The sequence below is a fragment of the Tinamus guttatus genome, unplaced genomic scaffold (assembly GCF_059628265.1).
Source record: "Tinamus guttatus ecotype Peru unplaced genomic scaffold, ASM5962826v1 Tinamus_guttatus_pri_ptg000311l, whole genome shotgun sequence".
NCBI classification, from domain to species: Eukaryota; Metazoa; Chordata; class Aves; order Tinamiformes; family Tinamidae; genus Tinamus; species Tinamus guttatus.
Genome location: NW_028288845.1, coordinates 2,921,507 through 2,939,037, shown reverse-complemented (window position 1 = coordinate 2,939,037; position 17,531 = coordinate 2,921,507). Strand labels below are relative to the sequence as shown.

At 35.3% G+C, this 17,531-nt stretch overlaps 1 protein-coding gene across 2 annotated transcripts in view; it reads right to left on the bottom strand.

The window, feature by feature from the left end:
* The window catches only part of RASA2 (RAS p21 protein activator 2), a 43,181-nt gene that overhangs the window by 7,831 nt on the left and 17,819 nt on the right, over window positions 1-17,531 (bottom strand). For both annotated transcript variants that reach the window (XM_088528543.1, XM_088528544.1), the window contains 13 exons: window positions 13,300-13,383; window positions 11,324-11,396; window positions 10,152-10,228; window positions 8,715-8,813; window positions 7,585-7,741; window positions 7,054-7,202; window positions 5,647-5,761; window positions 5,129-5,203; window positions 4,245-4,368; window positions 2,950-3,056; window positions 1,623-1,709; window positions 1,454-1,531; window positions 959-1,032 (listed from right to left, as the gene is read on the bottom strand). In XM_088528543.1, the coding sequence (XP_088384669.1) occupies window positions 959-1,032; window positions 1,454-1,531; window positions 1,623-1,709; window positions 2,950-3,056; window positions 4,245-4,368; window positions 5,129-5,203; window positions 5,647-5,761; window positions 7,054-7,202; window positions 7,585-7,741; window positions 8,715-8,813; window positions 10,152-10,228; window positions 11,324-11,396; window positions 13,300-13,383 (1,299 nt within the window). The remainder of the gene's footprint in view (window positions 1-958; window positions 1,033-1,453; window positions 1,532-1,622; window positions 1,710-2,949; window positions 3,057-4,244; window positions 4,369-5,128; window positions 5,204-5,646; window positions 5,762-7,053; window positions 7,203-7,584; window positions 7,742-8,714; window positions 8,814-10,151; window positions 10,229-11,323; window positions 11,397-13,299; window positions 13,384-17,531) is intronic.

Below are 17,531 nucleotides of genomic sequence, written 5' to 3'. Positions count from 1 at the left end.
AAAACCACTTAAGATAACACATTATTGTTTATACTGCAGTGACCCAAAAATTCTATTTATCACTTGTTCAAAACACATCCCCATAATTACTTCTAACATGGTGATCCATGTCCCTGGCTGCATTACATAGTAAGGAGTTTAACAACATGAAATCCAGGTTCTGTTAGTAGCAGTGAATTTGAGATGGGTTCTGACTTATTCAGATCCTGAACAACAAACTGTCCCAGAAGGGAGTAAGGTGTATTCACTTAGAATATTCTCTCTTTCCTGCCACTTTGCACATGTAAGGGTAGCTGTTTTGTTCTTGATTAGGAACTGAAAACAAATGAAATGATCCTGAACAAAACTCAATAGCAAGAGTAGACACAAATTGTGTTCAGTACTGTTTAAAGCTTACTCACTGGAAACTACTGCTTGGATCAAGTGCCATCAGTTTCTGACACAGATTAGCTTCCAAACTGATATATTCAAGTGTTGATATACTGTCACCATCTCCTGCTTCATTTCTAGTTAGTATTTCATCAATAGGCACATCTTTTTTGTTTTAAGTTCAGACGTTTTTTTCACAGAGGATCTTCAATTGCTAATAATAATCTCTTCCTGGGTGAGTTAAAAACCTTTTCTCCTCACACAAATGTTTTAATTTAACAGCACCAAAGTAGATAGTTGGTTCATTTTTAGAAGCATCCATTTTTGCCATATTTTTTATAAAAACATTATCACTTTCTGTTAAATATTCCAATTATAGGATATTTTTCCCCTATGATAAAAGCAGGACATTTTGCCCAGATAGGCTTAAACATCCCGCAAAACACTATTAAAACTATCACAAATATGAAATGTCATAATTATTATAGTAGAAATCAAACACTTATACTTTAGTGTATGACAGTTTAATGTTGACATTAAGGAAACAGACAATTCTGTTCCTCATGGTACAGAATTAAGATGTATTTACCCTTCCTTTAGATGCACTGGCTCACTCAGACCACTGGGCTCTTTACTTTCAGTAGAGGAAACATCATCTAGGAACTTGAAAGAAAAATACAAAGAGAATATGTAGTATTTGGAAAAAACAAAACAAACTAAATCTAATCTGCGAACCCATATGCAGAGTTTCTCTCAATACATAATAACTATTTTGGGTAACAGATGAAATGAATATATATATTGAGAGACTTGAAACAAGATTAAGTCCATAAACTATAGAAGATTTCTGCAACTAGCTCCAAAACGGCAGATCTAAGAACACCTGTTCCAAGTGATCTATATTTAATACACAAATGGTTTTCTAAATGAAGTCTACAATATATGTCATTTGTGCATTCTATTGCGTAGTGTTTTTTCATTTCTAGTAGAAACGGAACAATAACACTACAGGTCTTTAATTGAGATTGCCCTGTATTCAGATACACCATACTAAAAAAAAAAAAAAAAAAAAGTAGAAAGGTACCTTTTTAACAGATTCAGTAAACTTTTCCTCTTGAAATGTTTTGAAAAACTCATACATAAATGTCTCCTTGAAACTCGACTGAAAGGAAAGGTATACAGATATAATTAGGCTTCTCAAGAATGTAGTCTCCATGAAATAAGACAGAACAACAGAACACTAGCAGCCTTACAAGTTTGCTTTTGGTCAAACTTCCCCAACTCCCCAAAGTCTGTATGGCTTTTGATATAAGAGTTAACGTTCTAGAAGTCTGTGCATCCTAGAATAAAGAAAATAGTAAGTTATGTTACATTTTTAGATAACGTCAAATAATACTTTGATTTTAAAATGAAAATTTCACAAAAATGATTATATTACAAAATGCAGTAGAGTATGACACACACATTCATTACTCTTCTCCACACCGAAAAAAAGTGCATGTGCAGCACTGTCCTTTGGCACTTCCTATGCTTTATAAGCACATTTATGTATTAAAGATTATTACACAGGTTTTTTTTCTTTAATTTTATTCATTATCACTATAATTCAATATTAGTGATCAGAAAAATATTTTTCCCTATGAAGCCTCTGATCAGCTCCCTCCTACTACATATCTTATGCTTCCAAAATATTCAAAACTGCATAATGATCACAAACTGTTGTTGATAAATGGAGGAAGTTTTCATTATATAAATCACACCTAGAAGTTTACAAATTGCTTACTAATTCCTTTCTGTTTTAATACAGAATTATAAACAGCTAGAGAGGCCTTGAAGATCCCTTTAACATTTTCAATACTCAAGTGATGAATGCCACTAATCTTTTACTATAATAAACTGTGAAATATCAAGTGTCTGAAAGATTTTAAACAATTCTGGTTTTCTTTGGAAAATGCTACACATAAATAGATTAAATAAGAGAATAAAAATCACTTCAAGATGGGACGGTTTCATACATGTTCTCTATTTCATGTGAAAGAGTATATCTTTCTTATATTCTTATTTTTTGTCTTTTAAGTTTTTTTATTTAAGTATGTCTATCTGATTTTGTATACACATAACTGACTGACCTGTGCCCATTATTACAACTATAACAGGATTATTACATTACTAACTTTAGTACTATATATTGAAATTTTGTCAAGACAGGTACAGCTCATGATGTCCAGAATAAATGTACAGACCATGCTTAAAGGTAAAAATGACATCAGGGTATTTAACTCCCATGGTGGAAGGAATCTATGCAGTACAGAAGAGCCTTCCATCATGTTGCCCTCCTAGCATAAAAACAGCTCCCTGCAAGGACATCCTTCTTAATAGCAATAGCTCTCCTAAATAATTTGAGCTGCAGAAGTCTTAGTTCCTTCAGTGGGGAAGGAACACAGAAAAGTCAATCTACAGACATTGATTAATCTTATTTTATTTCTCAGTTGCAGAGCCAGTAAAGGTAACTTATGTCTTCTCAGATAACACAGGTCTGAAAAATAGGAATAAAGCAGAACAATACTTTACAAAACTTACTGGATGGTGAGGTCGTAAATGAAAAGTATGAGGTGAGACTACGGCTACAGCAAAGAAACGAAGAAACACAAAGCTGCTCACAGCAGAATACTGTACATGAGGGTCATCTGCAGAGAAAAATGGTGAAATGTAACATGCACTAAACTTAATAGAGAAACAGTGAAGACAGTCAACACAAAAATACTTAAGATAACATCAGAGAAAATACTTATACAAATCAATGAAGTGCGTGAAATGAAAAAGGTGACCATGGTAACAAATGTTCTACTTATAATAGAGGGATTAATTTCTCTTTAAAAAGAAGCTCTGCTTTCATAGAACTGGCTCATCAGCTCCCCTGCTAGTAATAATGTGATAGTCACAAGCACTTATATGCAGTGTGTATCACATGGGGCTCTAAGTATTTTGAGCTGAAATAAAAATACAGTAGTAGCTGGGTTCAAAGATTGGCACTATAAGGTTATTCAACCTTAAGATTAGGTATTGATCAACACACACACACACAGAGCTATACAACAAATGCAGTCAACAGATGTGAACAACTTTAATTCTAAACCTGAGCTGCATCATAAAATGGCGTTACACAATTATGATGCTGTAAATGAACATTTCCTCATCTAACATTCATTTGGGGTATTATACATACACCTTTATACATGGCACTAGAGTTGGATCACATTCTTACTCTAATCATCATTTTGATCTATTCTGAGAAGCTAGCTATACCGAAAGGAATGCCTACACTGGAAAAAATAAATATGGCCTCAGTTCCAGTGACAAATAAGAGCCAGGAAGACTGCAAAAATTCATCCATTAGCCCCTTATCTAACATCTTAGGTTTTTGCTGACCTTTAAGCATCTTGGCATTTCGGACGCAGGCCATTATTTGACACATAGGCAGTATTACAACTCTGTTTCCGGAATTATTTTAATACAGAAAGAGCACTAAACAGCTTCTAGCTCTTCCAAATTCAGGGCATCATTAATTCCCCATTGTCTCTACTTTTCTTCTGGTATTTCATCTTTTTGCTGTTGGTTTCTAATTGTGCTAGCGTCTTGCAGCAGTTCTGACCTGCTGCTTCTTTGTATCTGAAAAGAATTCTTCATGACCAATCATAATGGCTAGTGTAGCATATAGACAGATAGAAAACTCAAGTGCCTGATCGTCAGGTTAAAAAGTTCAAGGCAGTCTTAGATTAAAAAAAAAAAAAAAGAAAAAAAAATTTCTTTAAGGTAACTATAGGTGTTAAGTAGTTCATTATCCACATCATTTTCAAAAGTAAAAGCACACTTACTTGGAAATCTTTTGGCAGCCAGATGCCTCAGAGAATAAAATACATCACACATTAGGGTAGGACAACTTATACTTGACCTCACAATTTCACGGAATACTTTGTCTACATAATAGCGTAGATTTTCCTGTAATTATAGGAAAAGATATTTTTCAGAGTGTTAATTTGCATTTCTATGCCTTTTTTTCTGAACACAATTGTAACGCTACGATACCCTTTTATAAAACATTCCTTGACTATCCAAATACGTATTCTGGCATAGTGTATATTTAAAAGCCTCATATAAGCTATATGGATGGGTTTGGTGGTGTTAAAAAGTAATCTGACAATATTTGATTAAGTTTAAATAGAAAGCATCTTTAAAGTTTACAGGCAGTTCCTGTATTCTATTAAAATAGATTCTATTAGTTTTATTAAAATACATTTTTGTAATTTGACAATATGCTACAAGGAAATAGAACTTCCCACGCATCCCCAATGAATGTTATTCAATTTGCGACAACTACTACTGCTTTTCATCTTCAGTAAAACACAAGTGACAAGCAAAATTTCAATAAAAAGTACTGAAGCAATGCTAATTAGCTATTTTATTACTTGGATGTGGAGCATGGAAGTCCCAGCATCACAACAAACTGGTAGGAAGACTGATCCTCTGCTCAGTTCCTCCTCGACGTACTATTAGCAAGTTAATTTTCCATTGCTGTCTTTGTATACAGGGATATGAAAATTCATCTTTGTTGTTTGTTTGCACAGTCATTAGCGAATGATACTGCTAACATAAATGGATCAAATTACTCATTTTCTGTTACACAGAGCTGCTTTTAAAAGTGTCATTGTATCATATTTTTTGGAAATTTAAATTATGGAAAATAGATCAGGAAACTCACCATATGAATTTCTACGTTATCACCTTCTTTTAGTTTGATGGGATCTATTTCACAGGGTTTTGGAGACTCACATATCTGAAAACCAAAATTAAGAGTTTATTACTTCATTTTTATTTATTTTTTACGGAAGGTCCAGAAATACATCTATTAAATATTGAATTCTGTCCTAGATCTAGGCAGAAAGCTCTAAATAGGGTCTGAAAAATCCATAACATGCAGTAATCATCCTCACTTTTCTGTGTGTCTTTGCACGTAGATCAATTACACAAGGATCATGTGGGAAGATTTGGCAGTGGTGTTAGAGGCTGCAGCAAATGCCATTGACTATTTATTTTTAAGAATACAAGACACTACAAAAAGCAACCCCTCCCAAAACTGGCAAATTTAGGTTAGCTTAACTTTCCTCTAGAATTCCTCTGCCTGGAAGATTACTACGATAAAAAGAAATACAAGATGACTGCCTATGAAAGAGACAGGAAACTAACTGTCCTGTGAATAGCTCCAGCATGATAACTTACCTCATCAAGAACTGGTTTCAAAGTAACTTTTAGATAGTGCCTCCCAACAATTTTCATCATTTCATCTACACATCGAGTTGCTAACGTGTTCCCTCTGAAAACTGTGTTTGCTTCTCTGTAAGAAAATATTATCTCAATGTGAGGAAAAAAAAAAAAAACTAAGGAGCTCAGTCACTAAGTCCAAATAATATTTTATCTCACTATTAAACAAATTTGTTTTAAACTTTTATTCCTGGTGTACCAGGAATTTCAGAATTTAATATCCAGGTTGCAATGGCACCCATGAGCAAAGAATGAGAAAACAAAATAAATACTTCACAATTTTATTACAGCTATTTCTAAACCTGTAACATAAAACCATTTTTAAATTGGTTGCTACATCCGTTGCCATAAATGTTGAATGTGAGAACAACTGGAGTAATTCCAAAGTAGCTGACCAATGCAATATTATTACTCCAGCACTCTTGGTGAGAAGACTATTACCACTACAATAAATAGCATACTGCTGCCCCATACTGACAAAATCAGGCACTTTTTGACCAAAACACATTTAATCTAGGTTTGTTCTTTCTAGTCCTATGTAGCCAGACAGCTACAGACATTCAATGGCAAAACAAGTCTTTCTACTCTGCTGCATTTACTGTAATCTTTATTACAGCGCAAACATAAAGGAAAGGTTTGTGTGTACCAAAACACAGTGCAAAAAGTTACTTTCTATACAAGTCACTTTTTACATAGTCAGCTGTCTCATCTAATTTATATCTGCAGTAAGTCAACTTTGCAAAGAACCATCCTGTGGTGACAAAATCCCTTCCACTGCTCCACTGGACATTACTCAGCATCTCAGTGAGCGCTACTTTGGCCTATTTCATTTCACTAACTGCAAGTTGCAAATCCATGCACCACAAATTGTTACAGAGGTAACAATGTGGAAAAACATCTAAGGTGCTAGTTTCAAGGCATACAAGGGAGCACAGACTTGCTTACAGGGTGTCTTTGAAGAGAAAAGTCACATACTCAAGGAAACAGGATAAGATTCTTAGCAATTTAAAAATGTTAAGTATCAATCTAGCGGCCAGTAGAATTGTAGAGTGGTCATTTCTTTTTTTTTTAATTGTGTTCTTGGATACAACTCTAGTTTGCTATGTTTAGCTGTACATTAGCTCCAATAAAGTTTTTTAGACAAATGATTCCATCCCAAATGGCATACTTAATTTGTAACTCTGACCCCAGCTTCAACGCAGTTTTAATAAATGTTTTTATAAATCAAAATGAGTGCATTTTGTCAGACTAAGATATTGAGGGAAGAAGAGCTGATAGTTTACTTATCAGTGTTGTATCATGAAATCCTTTGAAACTCTAAGAACAATAAAAATAGCATGAAATCACTAAGCATGAAATACATACTGAGTGTCCTTCAGATCTAGCTCTGCCACTGCAGTGACAAATGGAACTAGCTTATTGTGGTGTAGCAACAATCTTACAAGAGGCAGAACAGCATCATATTTGTCGCGACACACTTCACTCAAAATGTAGGCAGCTGATGCAGAAATTGGCTGCGAGAAAGCAAAAGAAAAAAAAATCACAAATGAAATAAATGAATGTTTTACATATATTTGGCAAACCAAGACTCTGAATCAAAACTATCAAAACTACAGATCTATTGAAAAGAGCAACCAACAAGAAGAAAGTTGCCATTCACACAGAACAAGTTCCTTCATTGTTTCTGATTGTTCATTTAAAATAAGAACCAAAGTTAAGTATTTGAGAGCAGAAGTAAATGCTCTAGAAGGTGCGCACCTTTTTGTGACAGGAATAGTTAATACACAGGAACAAAAAAATACTATAGTCATACTTATTTCCGCACACTTTCTCTCACAAGAGGGCACAACCTAAACTAATTTTTAAATCTTTAGAAGAAATTTTCAATGGAAATACCTGAACATCTGATGATTTTAGCAGCAAGTTTCTTAAAGAAGCATAGTATTCAGACGGAAGTACATAATCTTCAGTATAGCAAATATTTAATCTAAGTGATCCCAGATCATCAGTTTTAGAGGACTTGTTTCCATTCTCTCTTGGTTGAAGTAAGTACCTGAAAAGCAAAGGGACAGTTTTAAAACACAGCATTATTTCGTCCAACTCTACCATAAAGCAAAGCATCACATTTAACTATTTCAGTGTACATTACCTCAGTCTGACACCTAACAATAAAACTGACACTATAAAAAAAAAAAAAAGGCTGTATTTGTTTGTTCCTTACAAAGCAGCAATATTTGGTGCACCTTCAGCACATATTGGAACATATATTGATTTTCTCATATCTTTCCCAGCAGGGAAAGTAGCAGTAGCTCAACAGGGAAAACAGCAATAATCAGAAATTATGTTGAATCCTCTCCTATTATATCTAGGTTATAATTAGGTATCAGCCATTAGATGTGTCAGACATTACAGATGAAACAATACAGAAATCAACAATATAAATGGTCTTGACTTAAACTTGTAGAATATTATATTAGTAGGTTGCATTCCTGAGAAAGAAATAAAATTCAAATCAGCAGAAGTTTAATGCTTTAATGTGTTTTTTCTTCTACTCTTAATACAAAATATATCAATCAACTCATCATTGTCTTTGTTTGGTGGCTAAAGCTGAAAGGCATCCCCAGATTCACTAAAACTGAGCAAGCCAACCAAGAGTTAGCTCAGTGTGACAGCTTGTTATTCTCTCTAATGGAAATAGCTTTTTCATTCTACTTTCCCTTTCCTTTGGTATCCATACTTCACCCACAAACACATTAACTACTCTGTGCATGGCTAGAGTGTGGGAAGGGAAGAACTACACACAGGCTGGCAAGGTTAACTCATTGAGCATTTTAAAAAAAAAAAAAAACACACTAGAAAGGCACATTATGCTTTGTGCCTTGCACATACAGAATTCTAACCTTACTCAGATGAATGAGACTAGAACATCTCATATAGAAAGACATTTTTAAAGAATAATGAAACATAGTCTTTACATGGAAAGATAAGCGAGGTAGATTCTAATTCACTTCTGCACCATGTCTTACCATGCTTGAAAGGAATCGTTTCTTAACACCTTTACAGGAACTTTAATTTCTCCTAGAAAGATATCTTGTACCAAGTTTCCATTGTTCCAGAGGTCAACCCTGAAAATAAAAACATAACTATAACTAAGAGCACTACCTCCAGAAACAAAGAAAAATTTTCAAGTTAACAACTGTCTTACACCACCAGTCCACATGCACAGAGGCAGGAAACGTTAGAAATCTCACTCCATTCTAATTAAATCAAGAGAAATCAAACAAATGTCTTATTAAAGACCATATGAAGCAACAAACAGTGAAAGTTAGAATCACAGCTCTTGCATCAGTGGAAAAGTGATATTGGCAATATAAATGTCTTTTGAATAGTTGCCATTCCCTAAACTGTAAACATTTCTTCACAGGTCATTTAAGTGTATTTTTAAACAAATATATTTACATCTCTATCTTGCTGTTGAAATTGGGCACACCGCAATGCCACAGCAATACATGCGCTTGTTCTCCCAAACAGCAGTTCATATTTACAACTTTAGAAGGAATCACAGACTCCAAAGACATGCACCTTGTTTTTTTAATCTATCACTTCTTACCTCTCTGACATTTCTGACAGACAGCAGATGTTAAGAAGAACAAAGAAAATTAATACTAGATGTTGGGGCATGACTTTTTCCTAAATCTATTTATATCTATAATGAAATACACAATATTAAGATGTTTATGAAGCTAATTAAAGTATCACATACATACTCTTCTGTAACTGCTAGTAAAACTAAAGACTAAATTCGTCTTCTGTTGGAAAAGAAATGCTAGCCTTGAAGTTGTCATTCTCCAGGTTCTGTGTGCGTGTCTGTGTGTACGTATCAGAGGAGCAGAGATTAGGGGCTCTCCAGTCTTAATTACCCGGCACAGCCAAATCTCTTCTAAGGGCAATGGAGAGGAAAAAGACTACACGATGAAATACTCTTTGCATCTGGAAGGAAGATGCAAGATGCATGTCTTCCAAAAAGCGATGTCAAACCATAAAGAGGTTTTTCTCTCTCTCTCTCTTTTTTTTTTTTTTTTTTTTTTTTGCAAACAGTCAACTGTATTTGACTAGCATCAGGTGCCATCCTTCAATACAAGCCCTATTATCAATAATCTGCCCAAACTACCACAGATAGATTGAAGGCCTTGTGACATCTTAGAGGCACAGAAAGAAAAGTTTAGGCTGCTGGTCATACTGCCAGTAGGTGGCAAAAAAAATACATAAAATTTTAAAAAATAACAGCAACTTCCATTCTCATTCAGCAAGACACTACAAAATTTGGATGATTTTCTAAGATAGAGTCATCTTTTCTACAGGTTTGATCATTAATTCTCTAGAGCTGATTACAATAAAACATTCACTATCTTGAAACTTTTATTAATGATAAAATAAATCACTTTCTAATCTGCATAACCTACCTGACTTCCAATTTCTCAATATCTTCTTCTTCCACCTGAAATTGGGACTTTTTGGTATAACTGCTGGACCTGGTTACCTGGAAGTAAAATCTTCCTATTAATATACTTTTTATTGCCTTATTTAATAATTCAACACGACAAAAACAAACCCCAGATTTTAGCGTTTCTTTTCAAAGTCTAGTTCACCAAGTGAACAGCCTTCTGACACAAAGCAGATGAAAAGGGGGAAAAGAATGTCTGATGTTAGAAACTGAAAAGGCTAGTTTAGATCTGTTAATATTTTAGACATAGAAGAAAAAAGTGATATGAAACTGGCAAGACTTTGTCCGGTTTCAGAATGAGCCCCAAGAAAGTATTAAAATTAGTCTTGAGATGTTTAAGAAAAAAACAAGTCCACTGCTCTTGTCCCAGTTACACCACAGTTGCACTACCTTACTTTTCATTCTTTCTCACTTCTTGACTGACTGCACTGTCAATTTATACCCTATAGATCACAAGTGAACGTGGTTTGAATGTTTTTAATCACATTTTCAGCTTAGTATCTTACTTCCCACCAAATCACTTCCAATATCTTAAAACATGGCAACTGAAACACACTTTGCAGTCAATACTAAACACACACGTATGGGACAATTTCTTACTGAAGTCACACAGCAGGATCTGGATTTATACAAATATGGTAACAAAGTACATTTGAGGTACATGTAATACTTTTACTACTTTAACTCTTTGCTAAGCAGCAGAGTATGCTGCCATTTATTTCTGTAAATGCCAGTTTTCATGGGTTTTTTTTGTGTTCCTTTGTATCACTGTTAGCATAGCTGATTTTAACTGGAATCCTGACACCTTTTGTAGTGCAACAAAGCAGCAGAAAAGAATGTTTAGATCTCTGGCAATTTTTCTACACTCTGAACTAAAATTCTTAGTCCAGTAAAATGTCTTTATGCCCTTATTAGACATAACTGCCAAACTGCTGAGTTCCACAGCATAGGAAATTCCCTCAGAATGTTTCCTGATGACCACAGACACTAAATAAAAAGTGCTTCAAGATTAGGCCTTCAACATTAAGTACTGCTATGCAGCTTTCTTATAAACAGTTGAAAGATTGCAGAAAACAGATAAACAGGCAGAACATAATATAAGGCTAGGACTATACATTGACAAAAAGTTACCTCAAAATAAAATGTTTCGTTAAACTGCGGATTGCTTGTTTTCTTCTTTACTTTGGTCTTCTTTTGGTCATTCCTGTTCCAATGTGGTAAAATTTTTACCATAGACAACTTAAACACACAATTATAAAGACATTCTATTGTCAATGGGGCAGTTAAAATAATTTGTTACTTTACAGGTCACTTCAATCGATGAGGGGAAATATTAATACAAAACTAGTTCTTCTTCACAATATAGTTTGAAAAGCTAAAATTTCGAGCAATGCATCTATTTAAGTGTGCAGCCGTCCAGCCTTTATAATTCACTTAAATTTTTTACTAACAACTTATTGATAAGTTTATATTTCAGTTCACAAATAAAAGTAAAATATAGCAATTTCTGAAAAGTTTCAAATTGAAGCCTGCAAACATTTTCTTAAGAGCTGCTTGCAGGGTTTGAGCAAAATTTTCATGGTCTCGTTCAAATGTCAAATTCCATTTCTCATCCTGTTTTGGTGTGAGAATATCCAACTAGTTCTTTACAGACAAAGGCTTAAAACCAGGACAGCAAATGTTTTCTTTGGAAGAAACTGCAGCTAACACTAGGTGCCAAAGAGCATACAGACAAAAAAATGAACACTCCCCACTCCCTTATATTTTACACAGGTAAAACATGTTCAAAATTTAACATATTGAAAGAATAAATTTGTAGGTCTTGAAGGGCTTTCATAGTATTAAAATGTTTTATATAAAAAACAAGTATAAAATGCTAAAAAAAACAAGATGAGGGAAAAGGGTTGGGGGGGGGGGAGGGGGGAAATGTATCCTAGACATCCCCTAACTCTTCCCAGGTGCCATTAACCATAGAAATATTCCATTCATGGTGCATGAGTCACAGGTGAACGATACTGGAAAATTTGAACGGGAAGCTTCTCTCAGATTTGCGCATGAAATCTCATACAAGGTACCAAACGGCTGTATGAGAGCATGACACCCAGTTCCTTTTGCATAACAGGACTCAAATATATGTCAACTTGCATTCTTTGGCCATCAACACCATGCTTCCTACAAATAATGACAGAATCCTCTGAAAAGCAAGCAAGCCAACAAAAAAAAAAATCTCAGCAAACTAATTTGATTGTCCACTACCGGTTAGGAAAAAAAGCCTCTTCCACCTAAAGCTTTTTCAGGGACAGTTCTGCCAAAGTCTTTAAGTACATAAGTTTACTAGAGAGGTTCTGGAACGGCTCAAAGACACTGTTCTTCAGGTACACCAGAAACAGTGTTCATGCATTTTTGTTTGAGGCTGCAAAAAAGAAACAATTTAAACCCAACTTACTTCACATGCTATTTGACATGGGATTTTCCTCAAAGGAACAGGGGAAAAAAAAAAAAAAGTTATTCAACATTACTGATTCAAAAATGGAGGTAACATTTAAGAAAAGGGAACTCTGAAGGTGCCATCCTGAAGCCCCAACATTAGAACAGTCTCATCAGAACCTCTCCTCTCTTGCTTTTTCCCCAATCCCTAAACACCTCCTAAAAAAAAAAAAAAAAAAAAAAAAAAAAAAAAAAAAAAACTTTATAACTTGATGCATTAGAAAAAACGGGGAAAAGGAAAAAGGAAGTGGTAAACTGGCAATTAACCCCACTGCCCTATTGTATTGGACATTGGAAGATATCAAAAATATCCCCATTTAGGGAAAAAAAATAAAGTCAGCACAAAATCTGACTAGTGTAGGCTGTTCAAGCAGAACAAACACTTTGAGAGTCTGGTAGGGAAGAGGAGTGAACAGTGGCAACCGAATACATGATGTATACAGAAGGCATTTTAAGACTTGTTTCTCTGACACAAAACATAACACCTCTACATTCTCTAGCACTTCTGTATTTCAAAGGTTTTTACTAAAAGCTATCACTCATTTCCAGGATAAGATTACAGTATTTTAGATTCACTACTTTTTTTTTTTTTTTTTTTTTTTAAATGCTAAAAACATTACCTGGAGGGACCCACAAGAGAGACTGTTGCATAAGGGTCACAGTTCTGTCCGTTTATAAGAGGCAACCCGTGGCATTCCTTAATGCTAAAATGAAAGGGAATCAGTGAATCAGTATGCTTTGGACAGGGGGAAGAAAGACAAAACCAGAAGAATGCCAAACAATTCTATCCATTTTTTAGGCATGTCCTACCACACTACACACTGACACATTCTGACCTCACATAATGAATGCCCAGAATACGGATCATGACTAGAGACTCCTGGATGATAACACGAGGTAATATTCAAGTATATAGTCGGACTTGGGCAGCTCAGTGAAAACAAAATTCTTGTAATCACTTAGATGAAAAATACTGCAGTACTGTAATCACAAATGCAGTAAATGATCCTGCAAGTCTCAAGAAACTATAGACATTCATTTTTAAATTTGATATCTCGGAGACTTAAAATGCTGTTGGGCTTCCCCTGCAATGACAACAACTGAAATCTCAGCACACTGAAAAGGATTGAGAAAACATTCAGCTAATTGAGGTGCTAAACTGAGTAAGCTGAGGAATGCAAAGGCTTATCCCGAAAACTTATTTCAAATTGGATATCCAAAACTGCTAGTGTATAGCCCTAGCACCTAGAAACCTAGAATCTTGTTCTTGATCCTCTTCATACTATTTGTCCACAAGACAAATATCAGTTTATCTGGGAAACAGTACTTAAGCTTCATTTCCAAACTCTCTTCTCAATAGCACGTGAGTATATGAAAACAGCAAAATTGACCTTTTTAAAAAAAATCCATAACATATACAGCAAGTTGTAAGCTGAGGATGAACACGCTCACTTTTCACTACTCCTGATGCAAGAGACAGGATGGTTATAAAATGTTCTTGGGAGGTCTTCTCTGAAGGCCTGCAATCTCTTTTCTGAATAGTCCTCAAGTAATACTCAAACATGAGAATTAAAATAGCTGGAACAATCGGCAAACTTTAGGCAGAATCCAGACTTTCTAGCAAACTGCTGTTCTAATATGCACACATCAGTATTTACATCCAGAAATATTTATCAGATTGTGAATTTTCACACACACATAGACAAGATTTTGTTTTCTCAAATAATCTATGGCACAAAATTAAGTTGATGTAAATAAGCTCTGGTTGCCATAATTAGCAAGTTTGAATAAAACTAAGTCTGTATAACTTAAGGAGAGAATAGATTTCTCTGCTAAATTCGTAATCAACTGCATTTTCTAATTGCTGTATTTTGGAAAAATGAGATGTGCACTAGTTTATGACATTACTGAAAGCAAAGCAAGTTTAAGAAGTTACAAAGCAGCAAGACAACACTAAGCTGTTACGTAAATACCTTCTATACTGTAGAAAAGCAACATTAGAAGAACAACAAAAGGCTCTAAACTCAAACACCGACAAGCTGCAAAACAACAGACATAACACTCCTGTGCTGCCTCAACTTTACCCACTTCTGACTGTGCATTTTTATGTTCCAGATGATGTTTTTTGGGGAAAACATTCCCTTGTCTTTGCGTTTAGCCACACTGCAGAGTCATTTTGTATTTTTCCTTACAGTGGTTAAGCATGCGGACTTAAGCATTTTAATAGCTTTGGAATCGCAAAGAATCTTACAATGACTATAAACCGACAGACTTTAACGGGTTCTTGAATCATCCAGCTATTTCATCAGGACTGAGTCCTCCTCCAACACACCTGTGACAGAGTGGTGCCAAAATTAAACTGTCTAGACAAATGACCGTCAAACAGTCAGTTGGGGTATCTGATTTGGGACAGCTAGCACTTGATTTTCTTCAGACTATCAGGCCTTAGGGAGCACTAAACATACCAAGTATCCAGAGCTCACCAAAATTTTCAGTTTCAGGCATAAGTTAGTCTCAGCTTGAATCTCAACAGGAAATTAACAGCAGATGGACTAAGTCAAATCTACCTGGTATGTTAACCAGGAGAACATAATATCTCTTCCTACTGTCTCCTGTCTCGGGTTTACCACGCTTCTAGATCTCTCTACCAAACAGATGCAGACCCTACAGAAACATCCACTATACAGAAAGTTTTAAATTTGTTCTCTGATCTCTGTATGACCCACATCCTTGCAGATAAGGATCCCTTAGAAAGGCATGTACCCGATCAAGCCACTAAAAAATGATCACAATGCATTACTCTAGATTACACAAACAGCTTGTTCAGGCCTCTCCTGTCTTCCAATAGCCTGACTGCAACACAGACAAATTAAATAAAAACTTGTTTGTGACTTCCTGTAAGCTGAAAAACACTTCAGCAACAACCACACAACCCTGCAGTAGAACTAGAATCTCCAGATACATCATACAGACCTGTCACCTCAAGCTAATTTCATACTACAGTCAGTCTCGTTGTGTAGGCAGCCCCAGCATTCTCTTTTCATCTCCTGCCCAAGCCCTAGTTCTGATGCCAGCAGTAAGTTCTAGCTAGCCTAGGCAGCCTACTCTACTCCAACATCCCAAAAAATAAGCAATACCCAGCTCAGCTGACCATCAATTTCTGGTATTGCCAAAGTTTTCCTTGTGAGATACAGTAAGCACAAGAATTTGATTCCAATTCATCCAACCCCCTTTCTTTCCAATTCTCTAAGCTAGCCAGTTGCAACCATCTCTATTTGCCAACTACTACTGCCTAGAGTCTGCTTAAACACATTACTCTGCTGTACAGCTAAGTCAATCTAATTGAACTGCATTCTTACTCCTCAGGGACTGCCTACAGAAGACTGAAATGTTGGAACATATGTTTGAGCTGCTAACAAACAGCCTTTGGTTAAGTACGCATTAAAAATTTTGAAGATATATGGGGTGGCTCAATTGGAGTACATTTAACAGATAGAACCTCATGAAGCTTATAAAGTACCAAATCTCAAAGGAATACAGAAATATGCCAGATTGCAAATTTCTAGGAAATATGTGTATATATATATATATATGGCTTTGACTAATCAAAAGTAACAGTAAATATGCATTCCTAGTCTGACAACTGTATGAAATACATTTGCACACAGTAAATGCACATGGTAAGCATCACAGCTTTGAGACACTCTTTTGCCTATCCAGACTCTCATAAGCAATTTTTATTTAAAAGGCAGAAACTCCTGGAGTTAGTAGAAGTAGTCAGGAGTGAAAAAAGACTTTAATTTTAGCTTTAAGTTTACTACAACTTTATGTAAAGTCTAAGTAACAGGTAACAAGGACTTTTGTTCTTCTCAAACTACCAATGACTTGCAGCTCATGGTTTAAAGAGAGGTCTTTCATACTACATTCATTCTTGCTTCATATTTCTGTGGTTTGGTTTGTAAAGGAAGTTTCATACAGGAAATGTAAGTCTTCCATATATGAACTGGCATATATTAAGTTTGTGATTTGGAAACAAGTCTTTAAAAAGATACAGCCCTCTGTAACCCACTTCATCCCACCCAGTGAGGACTGTTGGGCTCTGTAACCCCATCATTCACATCAACTGAAGCCTTCCAAGCATAGAAACAAAGCAGCTATAACCATTAGGCTTCGCGATCTTCAAAACCCGCTTGGATGCAGCCCTGTGCCACGTGCTCTAGGTGACCCTCTGTGTGCAGGGGGCTTGGACTAGATGATCTCTAGAGGTCCCTTCCAACCTCAGGCATTCTGTGATTCTATGATTCTGATCTCAAAGTTTTTTCTACTCCTTACAATGAAGACAGATAAAATATGTTGAGCGGGATTTACATGTCTGATTCCAGTAAGATACAGTAACAAAATGACAATTCTCTTTAAGGGAGTATAAATTTAGATCAAGCAAATGCAAAAAAGGCAAAACAGCTGTAATAAGCTATTTCTGGCCTTTCAACAATACTGTAAATACATACAATGGTTTATCTTGGACTTAAAGCTCTGTGACACAGAGAAGGCAAATACTACCATCTAATAGCCTAATTTGGCAAAAAAAGTATCATCAGTTTCACCAGTAGCAAATATGCAAAAAACAGTCACGCAAACTTGTTTTTTTACATACTCCCAGAAAGGAGAGCAGCAATCATGTATTTTTAAAATGTGCTACTATACATGCCACTGTGGTTTTGCAAAAAGAGCCTGCATTGAGTCAGCAGTTAATCTGTTGCAGTATCTTTTTTTCTCCTCCTCATTCACACATTTGAAAAGGAAGCAAGTAGTGTAACAAACAAAACAAAATTTTAATTCAGAAGAGGTCTGT